The following is a 24,029-nucleotide window of genomic DNA, read 5'->3' on the forward strand; positions in this document are numbered from 1 at the left end:
CTCCTTATGGTGGACTGTTAGTAAAAGGCCTCGTCCTAGTGGTCTCTGCCAAAGAGAGCAAGGTTTGGTCATGATGGGAGCAAAGAAGGAAATAGCCAGACAAGGTGAAAATGAAGAGCAGATGGACATGTATTCCTTCATAGCTGCTGATTTGGGGGCCTTGGGTAAGCGCTGGGGTCATTAACACCATTAACACAAGTTTCCTAGAACTAGATTACATTTTAGTTGTTGGTGGATTTTTTTCCCCTCCATTCTTCTGACTTGTAATCTACACTCCAGTGATTCAGGATCTTTGATTTGTAGTTATAATAGGGCAGCTGGCTAGATAAATGAGCAGTAAAAATGTTCTTGCCCCCATTCCTATGACCCTCTAGGGTATTGTGCTCCTCCTGGCCTCAGTAAGATGGTGGGTAAAAAATAATTAAATTCAGATTTTCAAGCACTTTTAAATATGAGAATATGATACTTCCTATCTTTTTTTCTTCTTTTTTAACTGAATTTCCAAAGGCGGGGGGCTAGTTCTTATTGGGAAGGCACCAAAGTTATCTTGGAAAAGGCCTTTGTGTATGGAGAGCCTGAAACCTCTTAAGGTTTTCTAACTTTTCATACTGCTTGTAGGAGAAAGAGACAGTGATAATGGAATATACATCTCCTTTGTTTTCTCCCTTCTGAGAGAAGATGAAGTGTTTCCTTGATTGCAAAGAGAGAGTTCTGTTTTGAGGATCTCAGGCATGTTTGGTCCTGGAAAGGGAAATATTATAAGACATTTGGTCAAGTAGGACTTCTGCTGTCCCTATAGTCAGGTACAAAAGAAACAGTCTCCCCAACAAGCTGTTCAGTCATCAGACAGTACTGGTCACTTCACTCCAGCGGGCCCACATTCTACAACCTCAGTGGATTTGAAGATACCACGACTCCTTTCCTCCATGTCAAATTGATGCATTCATGACTTGGAGATGCATTATAAGGAGTAGAAAAGAGTGTTGCTGGTAGAAAGAGCATGTACTGGAAATTAAAGTCTAGAGATTTTGAAATTGAGTTATGAGACCAATCAGGTATATGACCTTGAGCAAATAACTTTGCTTCTCTAAACCTCAGTTTCCCTGACTGAAATTGGCTTAGTTTTTCTTTAAAGACGCCTCTCCAGCTCTCAGATTCCTGTGTTATTTCTGAAAGACATGTGTTTTTAATAATTCATAAGTAAAAGGTGTTTGTGCCAAATATTTAATAAGAAAGTCATGTAACTTTTCTCTAGTATTATGTTGTTTTCTTTTGAGCACTAGTCAAGGTTTTTCACTAGAAGGATAATGATAATATTAAAACAAACTTCTAAAGGATATCTTTTAAAATGGAATAAAATGTTTATACGTTCATCTTGTTTAAGTTTAGACATTTTTTTAACTCACTTCTTTAAAGTGATGTAGATTACTTGTAAAAGAACTTTCATGTCAGTGTCCTGAAACTTCTTCTTTTGGACTGGCTACAGACTTCAGAGGAAAATCTTCCGGTCTCCTTTCTAGGTGTGTAAAAGCTCTGGTGACAATTCCTGATTATTTCAGGGCTTCTGGAGGACAAATCAGGTTGCTGTTCAGCTTTCCATATGGCCATTTTGGGATTCAGCTTTTGGATATGCTGAATCTGCCACCACCTTCCTACTTTCCAGCTTCCAAAATTGTTTCACTATTCTCTCTTTTTTTTTTTTTTTTTTTTAATTTTTATTTATTTATGATAGTCACACAGAGAGAGAGAGAGGCAGAGGGAGAAGCAGGCCCCATGCACCGGGAGCCCGATGTGGGATTCGATCCCGGGTCTCCAGGATCGCGCCCTGGGCCAAAGGCAGGCGCCAAACCGCTGCGCCACCCAGGGATCCCTCTCTCTTCTCTTAATCTTTGTCCTTGGAGTTTATACTCTTCCAAAAAACAATGAAGACAACAACAAAAACCCTTTACTGTCACTTTAATGAGCTTTCAAGAGGAATAGGGCTGGGGCACCTGGGTGGCTCAGTGGTTGAGCATCTACCTTTGGCTCAGGTTGTGATCCCAGCATCCTGGGATGAGCCCTGCATCAGGCTCCCCAGGGAGCCTGCTTCTTCCTCTGCATGTGTCTCTGCTTCTCTCTCTATGTCTTTCGTGAATAAATAAATAAAATCTTTAAAAAAAAAAAAAAGGAATAGGGCTGGGGTGCCTGGGTGGCTCAGTAGGTTAACTGTCTGTCTTTGGCTCAGTTTGTGGTCCCGGGTCCTTAGATGGAGCCCTGGAACCCTTATGTTATGTCAGGGCTCCCTGCTGAGCAGGGAGTCTGCTTCTCCCTCTCCCGCTGCCCCTCCCTGCTGCTCATGGTCACTCTCTTAAGTAGACAAATTTTTTAAATCTTAAAAAAAAAAGAAGGAACAGGGCTTAATGCCTGTGTTTAATCTGCTGTCTTTACCTAGAAGCCTATTTCCTTCATTTCAGTCTCTATCTTTCAGTTCCTTGCTTTCGCCCCTCCTTCCCTCTTTCTCTTTTTCCTCTTTTTATCCCTCATTTCCTTCTTCATCCAGTCTAGACCCTGCGGTGTGTGACTTCAGTCATTTCCCCTCCATATCCTTGCTCACTGTCCTTTTGCTATATCCACCCTCATAACCCTCAACTTTGGATTACTTTAACATCTATTATTTTGTCTACTCCTACATCTGTTTTGTTCAAGTCACACCAGGAAAGATATTATGCAGGTTGTAAATTGGCACCACTATAAATTCATGGTTCCAATCTTAGCTGAACCCTTAAAGCCACTCTGAATTCTTGCACATTTCTCCTGAAACACTCTTCCACTTCTCTTAGCAGTTATTGTCAACCATTACCACCTTCTTATCTTAGAAAATTACTTGCCTCCTCCTCCTTCAAGAAAATCCTGGCTATCAGATACTGATTTTCCCAGCATACTACCCCTATCCGTAGTTTTATCTTTACCCAGACCTACCTTCACTTTCTTTTCTCTAGCCTTAGAGGAAGAAGTTTCCTGATCCCCTCACTTAATGCCTGTTTCCCCTGGAACCTTGTTCTGTGAGTTTTTCTAGCACTCTCCCAATTTTCAACTTGCTTTCTACTACTACTTTCCCCCCTACACCTATAAGCACATAGCTTGTAGGATAAGGCACAAATTCCTAAAGGCTCTTAGTCATCTAACCATGCCTACCCCTTTCATCCTTATATCTCACCATTCCACCTACAACCCCTGCTCAACACTCTGACCCTATAGGATGGAGAAGTGCTTGTAGTTCTGTGACTTCTGCTTTCTTTTTCAAGCTTCTGTCCTTTTGTTTTCACCATTCCTAACCTTCCTTCAGCCAGCTACCCTTCTCTACCTGGCTAAATACCTGCTCTTCTTTCAAGACTAAGTTCATATATTACTTCTCTATGAAGCTTTTTCTGACCCTCTTTGCACTAGGCAAAAGGTTTTAAGTAGGAGAATGACATGACCAGATTTCCCTTTTGAAAAGGTAACTCTGGGTAGAGTGTGAAGAATGGATTGGCATTTGGTAAGAGGATATAGAGAGACTAGGTAAGGGAGGGTATTCTAGTAATCCAGGTGAGAAATAATGATGGTTTGGACTAGGATATTGACAGTGGAGATGGAGAAAAGTGGATAAATTAGAGAAGGACTTAGCAGGTAAAAACTGAGGAGTTCATGTGTGTGATTGAACCTTGGGGCTAAGATGTGGAAAGGTGTCAGGAATGATTCACATTTCTGGTTTGAGCAGCAAGATAAATCAAGAGATGGGAGCAACTAAGTTTGTAGAGATAAGATCCAAAGTTCAGTTTGGGATATGCTGAATTTGAGGTACTTTTAGGATATTCAGGTAAAAGTGTCAGTAAGAGAGACGCCTGGGTGGCTCAGTGGTTGAGCATCTGCCTTTGGCTCAGGACGTGATCCCAGAATTCCAGGATCAAGTTGTTGTCCCCATGCCCCTCTCCCCACCCATCTCCCCCCACCATCAGGCTCCCCGCAGGGGGCCTGATTCTCCTTCTGCCTATGTCTCTTCCTCTTTCTCTGTATGTCTCCTGAATAAATAAAATAAAATCTTCTTTTATTTTTTTTAAGTATTTAATTTATTTATTCATGAGAGACACACAGAGAGGCAGAGACATAGGCAGAAGGAGAAGCAGGCTCCCCACGGGAAGCCCTATGTGGGACCTGATCCCAGAACTCTAGGATCACGACCGGAGCCAAAGGCAGCCGCTCAACCACTGAGCCACCCAGGCGCCCCAATAAAATCTTTTTTTAAAAAAAGTGTAACAAGTTTTATGTATATACTTAGAGCTCAGAGGATAGGACTATGCCTAAGATAAAAATTTGTAATCATTAATATATAGATGGTGATTAATGAAATGAACATGGGGGGATCCCTGGGTGGTGCAGCGGTTTAGCGCCTGCCTTTGGCCCAGGGCGTGATCCTGGAGACCCGGGATCGAATCCCACGTCGGGCTCCCGGTGCATGGAGCCTGCTTCTCCCTCTGCCTATGTCTCTGCCTCTCTCTCTCTCTCTCTCACTGTGTGCCTATCATAAATAAATTTTTAAAAAAAATTTTTTTTAAATGAAATGAACATGGATCGAATCACGTAGAAGAGAAGAAAAGAGAATTAGGAACAAACTTAGACCAGCTAGGGATCCCTGGGTGGCGCAGCGGTTTGGCGCCTGCCTTTGGCCCAGGGCGCGATCCTGGAGACCCAGGATCGAATCCCACGTCGGGCTCCCGGTGCATGGGGCCTGCTTCTCCCTCTGCCTGTGTCTCTGCCTCTCTCTCTCTCTCTCTGTGACTATCATAAATAAATAAATTAATTAATTAATTAAAAAAAAAAAAAAACTTAGACCAGCTAGAGGATCAAGGGCCTCCAAAGGAAACATAGAACAGCAAATAGAAGAGAAAAAGAAAACCAAGAGAACATAACATTGCAGGAGCCAGAGTGAGGAAGTAGCAGTAGTGTTGATATTGAGGTTAGGTAAGATGATAATTTAAAAATGATTACTGTGTGACAGACAGATCCCTAGAATGGTACCTGGCAAATAAGAGGGTTTGATAAACAATAGATAGATAGCTGTGATAGCAGAGAGACCAAATTATGGTGCTATTGCAGAAACCTAGACTGGAGAAAGGTTTACTGGGCCAGCATGGTAGCCTGTCATTAAATGTGCATTAGGATTAAGTGTCCAATACAAGTCTGCAAGGTAAGAACACCTTATGTATTTGTGTTGTGTACTGGATCCAAAGAAAAAGTTCTTAATTTTGTTAGACAAGGTAGCATTTTTTTTTTTTAGCAGTTTCCTTTCTTTAAAGATGTCTTTTTTTTTTTCTTTTTTAAAGATTTTATTTATTTATTTGACACACAGAGAGAGAGGAAGAAGAGGTTCCCCATTGAGCAGGGAGCCCAATGTGTGGCTCCATCCCAGGACCTCGGGATCACAGCCTGAGCCAAAGGCAGATGATTAACCCAACTGAACCAGCCAGCCCAAAGATTTTGTCTTTTACCACTAAATTGCATTACTACTGAGATGGCAGTTTTGCTGATGCCTTCCCTGCTTTGGAAGGCTTGCCCATACATTTTCTTCTTTATCGACTGACCATGCATATTTCTTCTCTCATTCTTCACAGCAAGGTTCAAACACATAATCTTTCTAATTATTTAAAATTTTTTTTTAATTTTTATTTATTTATGATAGTCACACAGAGAGAAAGAGAGAGAGGCAGAGACACAGGCAGAGGGAGAAGCAGGCTCCACGCACCAGGAGCCCGATGTGGGATTCGATCCCGGGTCTCCAGGATCGCGCCCTGGGCCAAAGGCAGGCGCCAAACCGCTGCGCCACCCAGGGATCCCAATCTTTCTAATTATTAACATCTAGGAGAGGGCAGCCCTGGTGGTGCAGCAGTTTAGTGCCACCTGCAGCCTAGGGCATGATCCTGGAGACCCTGGATCGAGTCCCACGTCAGGCTCTCTGCATGGTGCCTGCTTCTCCCTCTGCCTGTGTCTCTGCCTCTCTCTCTCTGTGTGGATAGCTGTGATAGCAGAGGGACCAAACCTCTGTGTGTCTCAATGAATAAATAAATAATCTTTAAAAAAAAAAAATCTAGGAGAAGAAGAGATTGGAGAACAAATATTCTAGAATAAGCAGATGCAACTCTAGTGAGGTTTTTTTTTTTAAGATTTATTTATTTATTCCTGAGGGGGTGGGGTGCAGAAAGGCAGAGACAGAGGCAGAGGGAGAAGCAGGCTCCATGCTCGGAGCCCAACGCGGGACTCAATCCCGGGACTCCAGGATTGCGCCCCGGGCCAAAGGCAGGCTCTAAACCACTGAGCCACCCAGGGATCCCCTCTAGTGAGTTATTATAGAGAGTCTTTATCAATTGATGGCATTATCATTCTGAATGTTTACAGATCAATCTTGAGTAGGATTCAGAATACTCACCATTACTGAAAATAGTTCATTACTTGTGTGGGACCACATGTTATGCTATGCACATAGAAGGCAAATGAAAAAGACTTACTGGGTTCATTAATCTGTAACTTTACCACAGTGAACATTAATGGATCAGATCTGTATACTAAACTTAGGATAGTTTCACTAGACTGTAAAGCTTTCCACTTCCTTGTTAAAAATATATATATAAAGTAAAAATGATCACTGTGTTTTACTAAAATGGAAGCCTTATTGAAGTGGGTAGAATGGAAGGTGATGAGATGGTGATAGCCCATTGGAAAATGCTTTTGATAGTTTGTGAAGGATAGGAGAGAGAAAGGACTGAGGGAGGAAAAGGGAGGCTTGAAAAAGGATTTTTTTTTTTTAAGATAGTCACAGAGAGAGAGAGAGAGAGAGAGAGAGAGAGGCAGAGACATAGGCAGAGGGAGAAGCAGGCTCCATGCAGGGAGCCCGACGTGGGATTCGATCCCGGGTCTCCAGGATCGCGCCCTGGGCCAAAGGCAGGCGCTAAACTGCTGCGCCACCCAGGGATCCCTGAAAAAGGATATTTTAATTTTGAAAAAAACAGAACATGCATTAAGGTTATACAAGCGATGTTTCCTATTAGGCAGCCCTTGAGGGTCCATCCAGCCTCTCTCTTTCTAAAGCTGCTGTGTGAGAGCTGGATTGAGAGAAGGAGATCCTCAACTGCTACCCCATCAGAGGCATAACTGTTACATTGGGACTAGCTCTCTTATTCAGTAGTCTGCCCCATTCCTATCCCAGCTTCTCATTCCCTGCTGTGCACCTAAGCTTGCCAACTCTTCTGAACTTATCAGGAATATTCTGGAGTACACCCAGACTCATCAGGCCTTTCCTGAAGTCTCCTAACCTTTGTTTCCAACGAGTCTGTATCTCTTATCAGAACATATACTCTTGGGGATCCCTGGGTGGCGCAGCGGTTTGGCGCCTGCCTTTGGCCCAGGGTGCAATCCTGGAGACCCAGGATCGAATCCCACGTCGGGCTCCTGGTGCATGGAGCCTGCTTCTCCCTCTGCCTATGTTTCTGCCTCTCTCTCTCTCTCTCTCTCACTGTGTGCCTATCATAAAAAAAAAAGAAAAGAAAAGAAAAGAAAAAAAGAACGTATACTCTTTCAGGACATTCAATAAGCATTATTTCATGCTTGCCTTATAAGGCACTGTTCTAGACATTATGCTGCTTATAATTAAGATCTCGTCTCAAATCTTCCTTCCCTGAAAGATGTGATAGTTACACATCATGAATGGAACATTAGTACTATAAGAGATTTTTTCTGATGAAATTCTGTATTAAGAAGGGAAAAAACTTACTAGATTAAGAGAATCAGGAAAAATTTTAGAAGAAAATGATTTTTGAGACTGGAGCTTTAAGAATTTATACATTTTAGGAGTAGTGGTGCACATGGATAGAGACAGTCTTTCTAGAAGGAACCATATGAGCAAGGGCACAGAGAAAGGAGAGCAAAACAACTAGGTCACTTAGTTCTCTGAAGCATAATAATATTATATGAAAGCATCTAGTATAAGCAAAAGGTAAGTCTTAAAGGTTTACAAAAATTAGTGATTACTAGGTTATATCTGTGTTTCATTTAATATTATAGACCTAATACCGTTCTGTTCCTAACACGTATCGGTCACTCAGGAGAAATTTTTTTTTACTCAACTATTGAATCCAAAGGGTAGGGAGTGCCTGGCAGGTTGTCTTGTAATGACTTTTTTTTTTTTTTTTTTTTTTTTTTTTTTTTTGGTAATGACTTTTTAATTTGTTGTAACTCTAGCCATGCAAAGACTAGAACCAGGCTTTGAGAAATGAACCCGAGTGATCCTTTTTTTTTCTTTTTTTTTTAAGATTTATTTATTTATTTATTTATTTATTTATTTATTTATTTATGATAGACATAGAGAGAGAGAGAGAAAGAGGCAGAGACACAGGAGGAGGGAGAAACAGGCTCCATGCCGGGAGCCCGACCCCGGGACTCCAGGATCACGCCCCGGGCCAAAGGCAGGCGCTAAACTGCTAAGCCACCCAGGGATTCCCCCCCCCCCCCCCCCAGTGATCCTTAACGGGTCCCTTGCCTCTGGCCATCTACATAATCAGCTTGAAACTAGATCTGAAAGACAGTAGGAATAATGCTTTGTGTCCTGGAAGAATTAAGGACTGAAAGATAGATGTGCTAAAAGGTCTTGCTAGGTCAGGAGTGCAAATTAATATGTCAGTTTTTACCCAGTTTCTATAGAGGGTTTAAATCTTGTTTATTACATTCTTTTTTTTTAATATTTATTTTTTATTCATGAGAGACCCAGAGAGAGAGAGGCAGAGACACAGGCAGAGGGAGAAATAGGCTCCATGCAAGGAGCCTGACATGGGACTCAATCCCGGGACTCCGAAGATCATGCCCTGGGCCAAAGGCAGGCGCTAAACCACTGAGCGACCCAGGCATCCCTATTAAATTCTTTAGACATAATGGACCAGGCAGTTTAGAAAAATAACTTGAGAGAGTTCTCTTTTCCGGGCTTGTCTTTGAGTAGGAGCTCTTTGTCAATGAGGCTATGCATATTGCTGTCTAGGGCACCTCTTGTGAAGGATGATGGACATTCCAGACCTCAGCAGGTTCCAGATTACTTAATAAATAAAAATAAACCTAATCGAACTAGAAAATTAATTGTAAGTAATACAGAATTAATTCACAAACCTATCCTTAAGGTTCTTTTCTCCCAGGACCACTTCTTTTTTATTTATTTTTTGAAAGATTTTATTTATTTATTCATGAGAGACACACACACAGAGAGAGGGGAAGAGAGAGAGAGAGGCAGAAACACAGGCAGAGAGAGAAGCAGGCTCCATACAGGGAGCCTGATGCAGGACTCGATCTCGGGACTCCAGGATCATGCCCTGGGCCAAAGGCAGATGCTCAACCACTGAGCCACCCACGTATCCCCACTTCTCTTTTTTTTATTTTTTATGTAGCCTCCATGCCCAACGTGGAGCTGAACTCATGACCCTGAGATCAAGAGTTGCATGCTCTACCAACTGAGCCAGCCAGGCGCCCCTTTTTAGGACTAGTTCTGACAGCAATTTTTATATCAATCAGAGAAACAGAACTACTGTGAGTGATACAGACTAAGGATTTATTATACAATTGTGAAAACTGGTAGAGCAGTGTATGCATGCTATTGCTTCTATGTCTAGTGTTCAGAGTGAGATTGCTATTAGTCAGCCAGACCAACAGTCAGAAAGGAAAGCTGGATGTGGACAAGAGCAAGAACAAACAGGGACCCACAAGGACAAACTGGAACCTACATATATTTGTCACCACCTTCAGCCTCATTGCTGTGGGGGACCTGCAGGAGAAGCTGGCATCCTTCACCACAGAACTACACAATAATTGGCTCAGGACTCAAGAGAAGCTAAAGGAAGATATCTGATAGGGTCTAGAGGAGCTGTAAGTCTGGATATTGTTCCATGCCTACTATATGAGTGACATCATGAGCAAGTTGCCAGTATGCAATACCATCCACTGACCTTTAAAACGTAAAAAATGTGGCTGAGGCTTTACTTCTGCCTTGTATTTTTTTTATTTTTTTTAAAGACTTTATTCATTTATTCATGAGAGACAGAGAGAGAGAGGCAGAGACACAAGCAGAAGGAGAAGCAGGCTCCATGCAGGGAGCCCGATGTGGGACTCGATCCCGGGACTCCAGGATCACACCCTGGGCCAAAGGCAGGTGCTCAACCACTGAGCCACCCAGGCATCCCGTATTTTATTTTATTTTTTTAAGATTTTATTTATTTAACAAAGAGCAAACAAAAGGAGAGGGAGAAGCAGGCTTCCCACTAAGCAGGGAGCCTGATGCAGGGCTCAGTCCCAGGACCCTGGGATCATGATCTGAACCAAAGGCAGATTCTTAATTGAGCTCCCAGACACCTCAATCCAAATGCTTTAATATGACGTGTAAGCATAGAAGGCTTTTCAGGATCTGACCTGGCTGCCTGCCTCTCCAGCTTGAACCTTTATCATTGTATCTTGGAATTTTTTTTATACCTCTTTGCCTTTATTGACCCTAGCACTCAATTAAAATATATTTTTCCTACTTTGCCTGCTTCATAAGTTTCTCATCTTGCAGAGCCAACCTCCAGCTTCATCCATCCCTGTAAAACCTTATCACATTCCTGCTTTCTTAGACAGCTCATTGCATCCTCTTCTGTACCAGCTCCCTACATAATAATATATGTATTGTATACCACGTTATACTATACAATGGGTTTTTTTGACATGTAGTCTTCCCTACTAGATTTTGAGCTGCTGAGGGCAACATCTGTTTATTTCAGCTCTTGTCTTTTTACCAAGCTCATGATACTGTGGCTCATGATAATAATAATAACAGTTGTCAGTTAATGGGTACCTAATGTATCACAAATACCATTCAATGTACTTTGAGTAATTTCTAATCATCCTAATAATTCTGTATTAGGTAGGTAATATGATCAATCTCCACATTTGTTGTATAAAATTAGTGAATATATTAATCTAAGATTAAAAGTTGCAATCAGGGATCCCTGGGTGGCACAGCGGTTTGGCGCCTGCCTTTGGCCCAGGGCACGATCCTGGAGACCCGGGATCGAATCCCACGTCGGGCTATCAGTGCATTGAGCCTGCTTCTCCCTCTGCCTGTGTCTCTGCCTCTCTCTCTCTCTCTCTCTCTCTCTCTGTGACTATCATAAATAAATACAAATTAAAAAAAAAAGTTGCAATCATTTTCCAACTTCTCTTAAGGCAGTGGAACCTTTTCTTTAGGTGAAATCTTATGGAAAAGCTTAACACATAAAACAAAGAACATGGAGTTTTTCTGATTCAGATTTCCTGTAGTTTCCTAAAGTACCTCTACAAAACTCTGGAACTTTGAAGTACAATACTTCATTTTAAAATAAGGAAACTAGGGATCCCTGGGTGGCGTAGCGGTTTAGCGCCTGCCTTTGGCCCAGGGCGCGATCCTGGAGACCCGGGATCGAGTCCCACGTTGGGCTCCCGGTGCATGGAGCCTGCTTCTCCCTCTGCCTGTGTCTCTGCCTCTCCCTCTCTCTGTGTGACTATCATAAATAAATAAAAATTAAAAAAAATAAAAATTAAAATAAAATAAAATAAGGAAACTAGCATGAAGAAAGATTTTGCCATATGTAGTGGCAAGGTGAAAGCCAGAACCCTGGGGGTTCCCTGGGTGGCTCAGTGGTTTAGCGGCTGCCTTCGGCCCAGGGCATGATCCTGGAGTCTGGGGATCAAGTCCCACATTGGGCTCCTTGCACAAAGCCTGCTTCTCCTTCTGCCTGTGTCTCTCATGAATAAATAAATAAAATCTTAAAAAAAAAAAACAGAACCCTGACTTTCAACTCAGTGCTACACCAAACCGCCTTTTAATTTTGATTTAGTTCACTGTTAAATCAGTGATATCCATCACAGAATATAAATTGCCATTAGTCTCAAGATACTAAATATGCTAGAGACATAGGAGATGATTCTGTTTTATATACCTCTACTTTGACCTATACATATAACGTGACATCTACTTCCTTTATTTATTTATGTTTAAGTAAGTTCTATGCCTAATATGGGGCTTGAACTCACAACCCTGAAATCAAGATTTACATGCTCTACTGACTGAGCCAGCCCAGGTACCCAAGACCTACTTCTTTAGAATAAAGATCAAGGGACACCTGGGTGGCTCAGTGGTTGAGCATCTGCCTTCAGCTCAGGGTATAATCGGGGTCCAGGATCAAGTCCCACATCGGTGTTCTTATGGGAAGCCTGCTTCTCCCTCTGCCTATGTCTCTGCCTCTCTTTCTCTGTCTCTCTCATAATAAATAAATAAAATCTTAAAAAAAAAAAAAAAAGAATAAAGATCAAAATCCTTAATGTGGCCTAAAACCTCTGTAGCTTCATCTTGTGCCTCTCCTCATCTTGTTTTGTGTGTTTTATCACTACGGGGCAGCTTTAGTTCCTCACACTCACCAGTCGGCCTCAAGATCTTGGTGCTTGTTTTCTCGGCCAGGGTGCCCATCTCAGTTTCTCCACCCCTTTCACCTTGCTAATTCCTGCTCATCTTTCAAGTCTAAGCTTAAACAGAAGTTTCCCATCATCTTCCAGCCTAGGCAAGATCCCTTGTTACACTCTTCCATAACATTCTGTGCTTGCCATTCATTTATTGCACACCTAAAATAATTCATTTCCATTACACTGTACACTTCATGCAACTTTCTTTTTTTTTTTTTTTTTTAAGATTTTATTTATTTATTCACAAGAGACACAGAGAGAGAGGCAGAGATACAGGCAGAGGGAGAAGCCGGCTCCCTGCGGGGAGCCCAATGCAGGACTTGATCCCGAGTCTCCAGGATCACACCCTGGGCTGAAGGCGGCGCTAAACTCCTGAACTACCAGGGCTGCCCTTCCTGCAATTTTCATGTCCATTTTGTTCACTTCAATATCCCATATGGTTGGCATAAAGTAGTTATTCAGTGAATATAAGCGCTAGAGACTGTTGGCTAGAGGTGTGAATTCATTGCTTTTTTTTTTAAGATTTTATTTATTTATTCATGAGAGACACAGAGGGAAAGAGACAGAGACATAGGCAGAGGGAGAAGCAAGCTCCATACAGGAAGCCCAATGTGAGGCTCGATCCTGGGACCCCGGGTCACACCCTGAGTCAAAAGCAGATGCTCAGCTGCTGAGCCACCCAGGTGTCCCAATTTTTTTTTTTTAAGATTTTACTTATTTTTCATGAGAGACACAGAGAGGTAGAGACATCAGCAGAGGGAGGAGCAGGCTCCCTGGAGAGGGCCTGATGTGGGACTCATCCCAGGATCCCGAGATCAGGAACTGAGCCAAAGGCAGACGCTCAACAACTGAGCTACCCAGGAATCCTGAATTAATTGCTTTTAACGTGAACTAAAATAATTTCCTTTTGTTTTTCAGTCAGTACAATGAGGAGCAGCACTTAGAACTTTTTTTTTCTTAGTTTTTACTTGTTTTTTCATGAGAGACACAGAGACATAGCAGAGGAAGAAGCAGGCTCCCTAAGAGGAGCCCAGTGCAGAACTTGATCCCAGGACCCGAATCACAACCTGAGCCAAAGGTGTCTAGATGCTCAACCACTGAACTACGCAAGTGCCCCAGCACTTAGAACTCTTAAGAGCTCTTCCAGCTCTGGAAGTCTCTGTCTGCTACTTTGAGTGTAGGGCTTTCCCTTCAACACAGCTGCTTTTCTTGGACGGGGCCTGAGCACCAGTGGTGCCGTAGCCCACCCTGCTGCATAGGCAGACCTTTGTTTTGGAACTGTATATGCACACGTGATGATCAGTGGTCTGTCATTCCTGCCACTTACAATACCACCAAGATCAGGCATTTGGGGTGGTCTGGCAAGTAAGCGCCTCCCTATAAAACAGCTACCAGGTAGTTATGCAACAGGTGCTTGCCCCGGAATCTGTCTCATTAGAATTATAGATAGAATTATAGATAACTGCTTCTGAGCAACCTTAGTCTCTAGTTTCTTTTAAACTATAATGATTAGACATGCAGCTGCAGCAGAGGGGACACCACGTCTGCACCCATGGTCTCCCTTCCCCACTTTCTTCCTGCACTTCCCACTCCTCCCCATGCCCTCCCAAGGCTGCTGACCCTGAAGAGCTGCCCAGAGCTCCCCAGAAGACTAGGTGGTGAATACTTATTCTGCTGGAAAACAGAAGAGTACTATTTTTTAAAAGATTTTATTTATCCATTCATTATATATATAATGAATATATATATAATGAATATATATATATAGAGAGAGAGAGAGAGAAGAGAGAGACAGAGAAGGGGGGTGGGGAGAGAGAAAGAGGCAGATCCTGGGTCTCCAGGATCCCACCCTGGGCTGAAGGCGGCGCTAAACCGCTGAGCCACTGGGGCTGCCCCAGAAGAGTACTTCTTGAGCAAAAAGTATGCCTCTCTGGTGGAGCGGAAGTCACTCCATGAGGCAGTGGTGACAGCGGCAGTGAGAGGATGAAAAGTTCGACGCATTGAAAGATGATGACAGTGGGGACCATGATCAGAATGAAGAAAGCAGCACAAAGAAAGATAGTGAGAAGGAAAAAAATGGAACGAGACAAAAGTCAGGGCAGCAGTAAGAGGAAGGCTGTTGTCCCTGGGCCAGCAGAGCATCCCCTGCAGTACAACTATACTTTCTGGTACTCCAGAAGAACCCCCAGCCGTTCCACCAGCTCACAGAGCTATGAACAGAATATCAAAGAGATCGGCACCTTTGCCTCTGTGGAGCAGTTCTGGAGGTTTTATAGCCACATGGTATGTCCTGGAGACCTGACAGGCCACAGTGACTTCCATCTCTTCAAAGAAGGGATTAAGCCCATGTGGGAGGATGATGCAAATAAAAATGGTGGCAAGTGGATTATTCAACTGCAGAAGGGCTTGGCATCCCATTGCTGGGAGAATCTCATCCTGGCCATGTTGGGGAAACAGTTCATAGTTGGGGAGATCTGTGGGGCTGTGGTCTCTGTCCGGTTTCAGGAGGACATTATATCAATATGGAATAAGACTGCCAGTGACCTAGCAACTACAGCCCACATCCGGGATACCCTTAGGCGAGTGCTTAAACTACCTCCCAACACCATTATGGAGCACAAAACCCACACCAACAGCATCAAAATGCCAGGCAGGCTGGGCCCCCAAAGGCTCCTTTTTCAAAACCTCTGGAAGCTGCGGTTGAATGTGCCATGACCCTCTCCCTCTCTGGATGGCACCATCATTGAGGCTGGCATCATCGGAGTCTCTTGCTCTGTTGGTGTGCTACCTGGAAGATCCTTCTGTCCTGGACAAGAGGAATTGGAAGAGCATTTTATGTTTTAAGAACAGGCTGATACGCAGCAGCTACAAAAACAGCTGAGATCACTTAATAAATGGTGCTAAACTAAAAAAAAAAAAAAAAAAGTATGCCTCTCAAGTTCACGCACCACCTAAATGTTGATGATATCACTCATTCTGTGAAGAACGAAAGGAAAAATCTTTTGGAAGATGACTCAGATGAAGAAGAGGACTATTTTTGTTATTCATACATATATTTTTTAAGTTCAATTTATTAAAAATAAAAATTAAAAAATATAACACTGGGCAGCTCCCATGGCTCAGTGGTTTAGCACCGCCTTCAGTCCAGGGCGTGATCCTGCAGACCCAGGATTGAGTCCCACATCAGGCTCCTTGTATGGAGCCTGCTTCTCCCTCTGCCTGTGTCTCTGCCTCTCTGTGTGTGTGTGTCTCTCATGAATAAATAAATAAAATCTTATAAATCAATCAATCAATCAATCAATCACCAATAAGAACATAAAATAATAAGCATCACTGAAGGTATAAAATGAACAAAGTACACAGCACATTGTATTTTCAGCAGCATGAGGATACCAAACATTTGTTTACAGTTTTATAGTTTAATATATATTCTGCTAAGTGTTTTAGTAGGGTGGCGCTCTCCTGATTTTATAGGTGATAAGATGTAGGTTCTAAGAGACTGCCTTACCCTAAGTAGAGATAGCAAGAGTTGAGTTGAGAATGTATAGGGTTAAATGAGCCCCTCACAGTCTCCAAAATGATTCCATTCATACCACGATTGTTTATGACCGAGTATTTCTTTAAATCAGTACTGGCTGATTAAAACGGTATATTTCTTTAAATCCATATTGGCTCTGCTTTGCAGCCACTACTTCCATGTTGCCAAAAGCACTGGATTTCCTGCCCTCAAAATACCAAAAGGCATTTCATTCTATAAAGAATCAGACATGAAAAAAAAAAAAAAAAAGAATCAGACATGATGCACTTCCCTTCTGGTGTTAGAGGATGACAGGCGTGGGTTAGTGCTGAAGAACAGGGCACTGGTCACTCTGGCCTTGAAGTCTATAGCTATTAGGGGAACACAGTCCAGCTTGCTTTATGAATTTCTCTCGTCTAATGACATCTTACAAAGTGCTCCAAGAGTGTATTAAACCGAGGAGTTAGTAGGCAGTACAGCAGACATAAGGACCTTAGGGCCTTCTAACTCTGTTGTGAAGCTCTCAGTAGTAGACCTCTTAACTCTGACCCCTTTGTTTTACGAGTAGGAAACCTGAGACTCAGAAGAGGATAGGACTCTGGGCACAGGAGGAATTTCTGGCAGAGAGCAGCAGCCTAGTGTGTGTCTTGAATCAGACCAAGGCCAAAGAAAGGCTTAACCAACTGAGCCACCCAGGCACCCCAAAAGGGAACTTTAAATCATTATGTTTAAGGCAAAAATAACCAGCCTAGGGCAGCCCTGGTGGCTTAGTGGTTTGGCGCCGCCTTCAGCTCAAGGTGTGATCCTGGAGACCCGGGATCAAGTCCCACATCAGGCTTCCTGCATGGAGCCTGCTTCTCCCTCTGCCTGTGTCTCTGCCTCTCTTTCTCTGTGTGTCTCTCACGAATAAATAAATAAAATCTAATAAATAAATAAATGAATAAATAAATAAATAAATAAATAAATAAATAACCACCCTAAGGACATTTGGGTAGTTAAGTTGGTTAAGCCTCTGACTTGATTTCTGCACACGTCATGATCTCAGGGTCATAAGTTCTGGTCCTCCATCAGGCTCTGCGCTTGCCATGGAGCCTGCTTAAGATTTTCTCTCTGCCCTCTGGCCCTCCACCCCTGCTCATGTGTGCATGTGCACTATAAATAAATAAATCTTCTTTTAAAAAATGTACAAACGGCTAATAAGCACATGAAAAAATTCTCAATCGTTAGTCACTAGAGAAATGCAAATTTAAACCTTCACACCCACTAGAATGACTATAATCAAAAAGACAGAAAAAGGCAAACCTATAGACAAGAGGCAGATTGGTGATTGCCTGAAACTGAGAGTGAGAAAGGAAAATTGGTTGGTTGCATTGTCATGTAAGATTTTTTCTGAATGAGGGGCAGCCGGTGGCTCAGGTTTAGCGCCGCCTTCCACCCAGGGTGTGATTCTGGAGACCCAAATTCAAGTCCCACGTCAGGCTCCCTGCATGGAGCTTGCTTCTGCCTCTGCCTGTGTCTCTGCCTCTTTCTCTCTGTCTGTGTCTCTCATGAATAAATAAATAAAATCTTTAAAAAAAAAAAAGATTTTTTTCCAAATGATAGAAATGTTCTGTAACTGGCTTGTGGTGGTAGTTGTACAGCTGTACATATTTTCTAAAAATAATTTACTTGTACACCTAAAACAAGTGAATTTTAATATAAATTATACTTCAGGGGCACCTGGGTGGCTCAATGGTTAAGAGTGTGCCTTTGGCTCAGGTCATGATCCTGGGGTCCTGGGATTGAGTCCTGCATCAGGCTCCCCACAGGGAGCCTGCTTCTCCCCCTGCCTATGTCTCTGCCTCTCTCTCTCTGTGTCTCTCATGAATAAATAAATAAAATCTTTAAAAAAAAATTATACTTCAGTAAACAAACTGATGGTTACCGGAGGTGAGGTAGGGGGAGAGATGGATAAAATAGGGGATTAAATAGTACACTTATGATGAGTACTGGGTAATGTATAGAATTGTGGAATCACTATATTGTACACTTGAAAGTGATAGAACATTGTGTGTTAACTATACTGGAATTAAAATTTAAAAACTTTTTAAAATTTTGCCTCTAGAGGGGACCTGTATGGCTCAGTCAGTTAAGCATTAGCTCTTGATTTCAGCTCAGGTCATGATCTCAGGTTTGTAAGATTGAGCCCTCTTTCTCTAAAATAATTAATAAAATCTTTTTAAAATGAGAGAGAGTTGGGGATCCCTGGGTGCCTCAGCCATTTAGGGCCTGCCTTTGGCTCAAGGTGTGATCCTTGAGTCCCAAGACCAAGTCCTGCGTCGGGCTTGCTGCATGGAGCCTGCTTCTGCCTCTGCCTGTGTCTCTGCCTCTCTCTCTGTGTGTGTGTGTGTGTGTGTGTGTGTGTGTGTCTCATGAATAAATAAATAAAATATTTTTTTAAAAAAGAGAAAGAAAGAGAGTGTGTGTTTAAAAATAAAATGTGTAGAGAAGGAAGGATTCCTGGAGAAGTAAACTTACATAGAAAAGAATGCTCAGGATATGGGGAGACAGAATAAAAGAGTGAAGAAAAAAAAAAACCTAAAGGCCAAAAGGAGAAGGGCAGAAGGAAGTGGGAAATACAATAGACAGTTGCCTCTCTAGAGCAAAGTGGGACTCAGTGGTGCCAGTACCCTGCACTACCTCACTTTACCCATAGTCAAACTGCAAGGGTGTTAGAAGTTGAAGGAACCTTAGCAGTCAAATAGTTGTTTCAGAATGAGTGGAGTCAGAAATTTGGAGAGCTTTTTGGATATGTGAAATCAGCAACAGAAATTTGGAACTCATGTAGGAAAATAAGGCTGTGGGGCTAATGCCTGACAGCTAAATATCATGCCACCTGAGATATCTGTCCCAGCAGGACTCAGAATGAGGCCTTCACTCCGGGAATGCAGTATGCAGATATGTGTGCTTGTGTGCAGTTTGTTAGAACTGTCAAAGCCAGAGCTCAGTTTGGCACACTCAGTTTGGCAGGTGTAGACACTCTATTATACAGACGGGCTAAGGACTTTCATGAAGATACTTTAAAAGCCCTTGATCTTTGTGGTTAAACGGTAAATGCCTACTCTTGGATCTTTTCCAGTATTTCTTTTGTGTATACATTCCTTGTTTATTCCAAAATAATATTATTAATATGAACTATTAATAATTGTTATAATTATTTCACCTATTGGTTTTTGTTCCTTGCTTTAAAAATTGATATTCGGGCAGCCCGGGTGGCTCAGCGATTTAGTGCCACCTTCGGCCCAAGGCATGATCCTGGAGACCCAGGATCAAGTTCCACATCTGGCTCCCTGCATGGAGCCTGCTTCTCCCTCTGCCTGTGTCTCTGCCTCTCTCCCTCCCTGTGTCTCTCATGAATAAATAAATAAAATCTTTTAAAAATAAATAAATAAATAATAAAAATTGATATTCCTAGGATTCCTGGGTGGCTCAGCAGTTGAGCATCTGCCTTCGGCTCAGGGCTCGTGATCCCGGGATCCAGGATCAAGTCCCTCACTGGGCTTCTTGCAGAGAGTCTGCCTCTCCCTCTGCCTGTGTGTCTGCCTCTCTGTCTCTCACGAATAAATTTAAAAAAAAAAATCTTTAAAAAAAAAAGCTATTCCTGTTTTTAAAATCATAAAAACATGATAATCATAAAAACATTTCTCTCAAAATTTTATTTTTTTTTAAGGATTTATTTATTTATTCATTCAGAGAGAGCGAGAGAGAGGCAGAGACACAGGCAGAGGGAGAAGCAGGCTCCATGCAGAAAGCCTGATGTGGGACTCGATCCTGGGTCTCCAGGATCACACCCCGGGCTGCAGGCGGCGCTAAACCGCTGCGCCACCAGGGCTGCCTCTCTCAAAATTTTAAACATTACAACTTCAAATTCTAAAATCCACTTAAAAATCTAAAATAGGAAAAAAAAAATCTAAAATAGGTCTATAAAAATAACCCAGATATATTCTTTATGTTAATGGCTTCTGTTGTCTTAGGTTTCCTAGACTTTTGTATCTTTCCCCATCATCTGTTCTACTTTTCAAAGTTCTTCTTTTCTTCTCTATTCCCTATTTCTTTTTTTTTATAATAGACCATTTTAACAGCATTTTTTTAAAGATTATTTTATTTAAAGATCCCGGATCTCCAGGATCACACCCTGGGCTGAAGGCGGCGCTAAACCCATGGGCCACCGGGGCTGACCCTGTCTTTAAATTTTTTTTTTTTTTTTAAGATTTGTATTCATTTATTCATGAAAGAGAGAGAGAGGCAGAGACACAGGCAGAGGGAAAGCGGGCTCCATGCAGGGAGCCTGACACGGGACTCCATCCCAGGTCTCCAGGATCAGGCCCTGGGCCGAAGGTGGCGCTAAACCGCTGAGCCACCAGGGCTGCCCTTTAAAAATTTTTAAGACATAAAATTACAACTATTTCTAATGTCTTACCCATTTCCATTTACTGTTTTCTTTATGTTCTACAAATTCAAAGGATCTTCCTGGCCTGGAGCAGTCAGTCTGTTAACCCAGATTTTACTGGTGCCTCTTTGAGGTTTTTGGTTTTATTTGTTTTGCTTTAAAATATCAATCATTATTTCTTACTTTTACTATCATTCAAAAATAATAAAATGAAATAAGGAAACCACCATTTTGATAACTTAAATACCATTAGTCTCCAGTCCTGAGATTTACATTCACTACAAATTTAAGCTGAAAGAAAAGAAAAATCTCTGCATTTTGGGCCATCTCTGTTCCTTCATTATATTCCAGATATGTAGTTAAATCTCTAACCTGAATATACCAGGTAAGTTTTTAGAACTTTTCTTTCTTAAAAATGGAAGAATTTATTGTTGTTGTTTTACCCACTTGAAGGGATAAGCTGAAAAACCTTTGTAAATTATAAAATGATATATTAATGTTACTACTATGTATGCTAGGGGTTGATGAGTTTATTCAAACTTTTATTTATTCAGACTTTTTAAATTTTTATTTTTTTATATAAAAGATTTTATTTATTCATAGGAGACACAGAGAGAGAGGGAGGCAGAGACACAGGCAGAGGGAGAAGCAGGCACCATGCAGGAAGCCCAATGTGGGACTCCAGATCATGCCTTGAGCCAAAGACAGACACTCAACCACTGAACAACCCAGGCATCCTCAAACTTTTTTTTAAGATTTTATTTATTTGAGAGAGAGAGAGAGAAAGAGAGAGATCATGAGCAGGGGGAGGGGCAAAGGGAAAAGCACACTCCCCACTGAGCCCAACACCAAGATCATGACCTGAGCCAAAGGCAGATGCCTAACAGACTGAGCCACCCAGGCATGCTACTTATTTCAAATTCTTAAGTTATTCCTTTCCAGTGTGTATAATACAAGTTGACCTCAGCTATAAAAATGAGAGTAATGTATCTACCTCATAAAGTAATTATGAGGATTAAATAATATAGGTAGAGTGCATTGAATGATTCAAGAAATTTATAAGCCAAGGGCCTGAACAGGAGAGTGTAACTTTCCAAATTGGTTAGGTCAAGGGAGAGAATTATCAAAGTGTGGACTTCATTATTTTTTAAGATTTTATTTATTTGAGAAAGAGAGAGTACATGAGGAGGAGGGGCAGAGAGAGAAGCAGACTTGTCACCGAGTAGGGAGCCCGTTGTGGGGCCATGACCTGAGCCAGTGGCAGATACTTTAGACTGAGCCACCCAGGCGTCCCTAGGATGTGGACTTCATATGAAACTCCGGCACCACAAAGTAACCACATTCACATTTGTAAAATTCTGTTTTCTCAGGAACTTCTTAGTACTCAAAAATCTAAAGATTGGGAAGTATCTTCTACTTTCTTCATCCTCTTTGTATACATTAATTGGCTTGCGGGGCAGGTGAGCAGGTTATGAGAGTGGGGTCCTAAGTCTGACAACTCTGTTGCTTCCCCCTCCTAATCTCCTAAAAGAGTGGAAGCCTAGGGTGGTGTACCTTAACTTACTTGATAAATTATTTCTAGGGTATCTAGATCTCATGAGAGTAATTTTCCTTAAAACTAACCAGTCAGGGCAGCCCCGGTGATGCAGCAGTTTAGCGCCGCCTGCAGCCTGGGGTGTGATCTTGGAGACCCGGGATTGAGTCCCACGTCGGGCTCCCTAAATGGAGCCTGCTTCTCCCTCTGCCTGTGTCTCTGCCCCTCTCTGTGTGTGTCTATAAATAAATAAAATCTTAAAAAAAAAAACTAAACTAACCAGTCAAAGCAAAGTAACACAATATAGAAGAAAAATGATAACCAATAGCTATGATTAGAATCTCTGTTTTTCTACCTTGCTTCTTCTCTTCTCTCCGTCATTTATCTATTTTTATTAAATAAAATTACCTGGGACATTATAAGTATGGCATTTCTTTTTCTTTTTATTTTTAAGATTTATTTATTTATTCATGATAGACACAGAGAGAGAGAGAGGCAGAGACACAGGCAGAGGGAGAAGCAGGCCCCATGCCCGGAGCCCGACACAGGACTCGATCCCAAGACTCCAGGACTGCGCCCTGGGCCGAAGGCAGGTGCCAAACCACTGAGCCAGCCAGGGATCCCCAAGTGTGGCATTTCTTAAGACTGAAACCAAAATGGCAAACTAAAATAGCAACTAAGCAGATGCCTTAATTTGACCTAATTCATTCATTTGTTTGTTTATTCAACAGCTATTTATCAAACATAATCTCTGTGTGAGGTACAAAGCTAAGTGCTAAGGCTATAAAGATAAATGTCTGGCCTCAGGGAACTTCCAGTCTAGGGGGAGAGAGAGCCAAGTAAGTAGGCTGTTACCTTACTGGATAACTTATCTGATATAGACAGAACTGCTGTGGGAACATAAACTTGGGTGGTCAGTGAAGGTTTCCTGGAGGAAGTATATGTGGGAAAAGTCCCAATGAATACATAAGAGTAGGGAGTTAGTGAGTATTCATGGAATTTTACTTCATCTTCTGTGAAAATGAAGTAATACAGGCCAAATCCTAGAGGGAAGCATGGCTGAAGTATGGCCTGCAGGAAGGAGGTCAGTTGGAGTAAAAGGAAAATGTTAGTTATAAGAATTTTGGTCAACAACTGGGTGGTTCAGTCAGTTAAGTGGCCTAGGATCAAGCCCCACGTTGGGCTCTGCACTCAGCGGGGAATCTGCTTCACTAGTCTCTCTCTGCTCCTCCCCCTGCTCGCCCTCATGCTTACTCACTCTCTTTAAAATGAATAAATCTTTAAAAAAAAAAAGTGTGGGGATCCCCAGGTGGCTGGGATCCCCGGGTGGCTCAGTGGTTTGGCATCTGCCTTTGGCCCAGGGCATGATCCTGGAGTCCCGGGATCAAGTCCCACATCGGGCTCCCTGCGTGGAGCCTGCTTCTCCTCTGTCTGTGTCTCTGCCTCTCTCTCTATCTGTGTCTCTCATGAATAAATAAATAAAATCTTAAAAAAAAAAAAAGTGTGAATAGGAGTTTGTGATAGAATAAAAGAATGTGACATGTCATTGATTTGATGGTTCACCTAAAGGCCTCATTAAGTGTGAGATAGAAGACCTTTTTTTTTGTGGTAGGATCAGAACTATTATCCACCATTTTGGTCTCCCCAGAGTAGAAGACCAGTGGGCAACATGACTTTAACCCTTATAAACTTTTTAATGCCTACTACCTAATAATATGATAGAACCCATGTTACTTGATTTTGAGCCCCTTCTCTCTTATTGTTTTTGCAGGCACCCAAGAATACATTTCCACACAGGCCTTGTGGACGCCCATCTCTACTGCTTGAAAAAATACGTTGTGGACTTTCTAATGGAAAATAAGTAAGAAAGAGAGAGATAGAATCAAACTCAACAGTGTTTAAACTGTCTTGGTTCTTAGTTAAGGTTTTAAACCTTGAATATTAGATAACTGGTTTATATAAATAGGTTGATTCTCGCCTTTGTTTTAAAAATGAAATTTTGTTAAGCCAACAAAATATTTTTGTAAAAT

General features: G+C 42.1%; 1 protein-coding gene and 1 pseudogene across 4 annotated transcripts in view; both read left to right on the plus strand.

The window, feature by feature from the left end:
* EIF2B3 (eukaryotic translation initiation factor 2B subunit gamma) overlaps positions 1-24,029 on the plus strand; it is a 145,299-nt gene that overhangs the window by 73,777 nt on the left and 47,493 nt on the right. For 3 of the 4 annotated variants that reach the window (XM_025420314.3, XM_049094495.1, XM_049094496.1), the window contains exon 6: positions 23,771-23,860. The exons of the other annotated variant lie outside the window; for it this stretch is intronic. In XM_025420314.3, the coding sequence (XP_025276099.1) occupies positions 23,771-23,860 (90 nt within the window). The remainder of the gene's footprint in view (positions 1-23,770; positions 23,861-24,029) is intronic. 4 annotated transcript variants of the gene reach the window in all.
* On the plus strand, positions 74-15,668 carry LOC112642200 (eukaryotic translation initiation factor 4E type 2-like; annotated as a pseudogene).

The sequence above is a fragment of the Canis lupus genome, chromosome 15 (assembly GCF_003254725.2).
Source record: "Canis lupus dingo isolate Sandy chromosome 15, ASM325472v2, whole genome shotgun sequence".
In the NCBI taxonomy this organism is placed as follows: domain Eukaryota; kingdom Metazoa; phylum Chordata; class Mammalia; order Carnivora; family Canidae; genus Canis; species Canis lupus.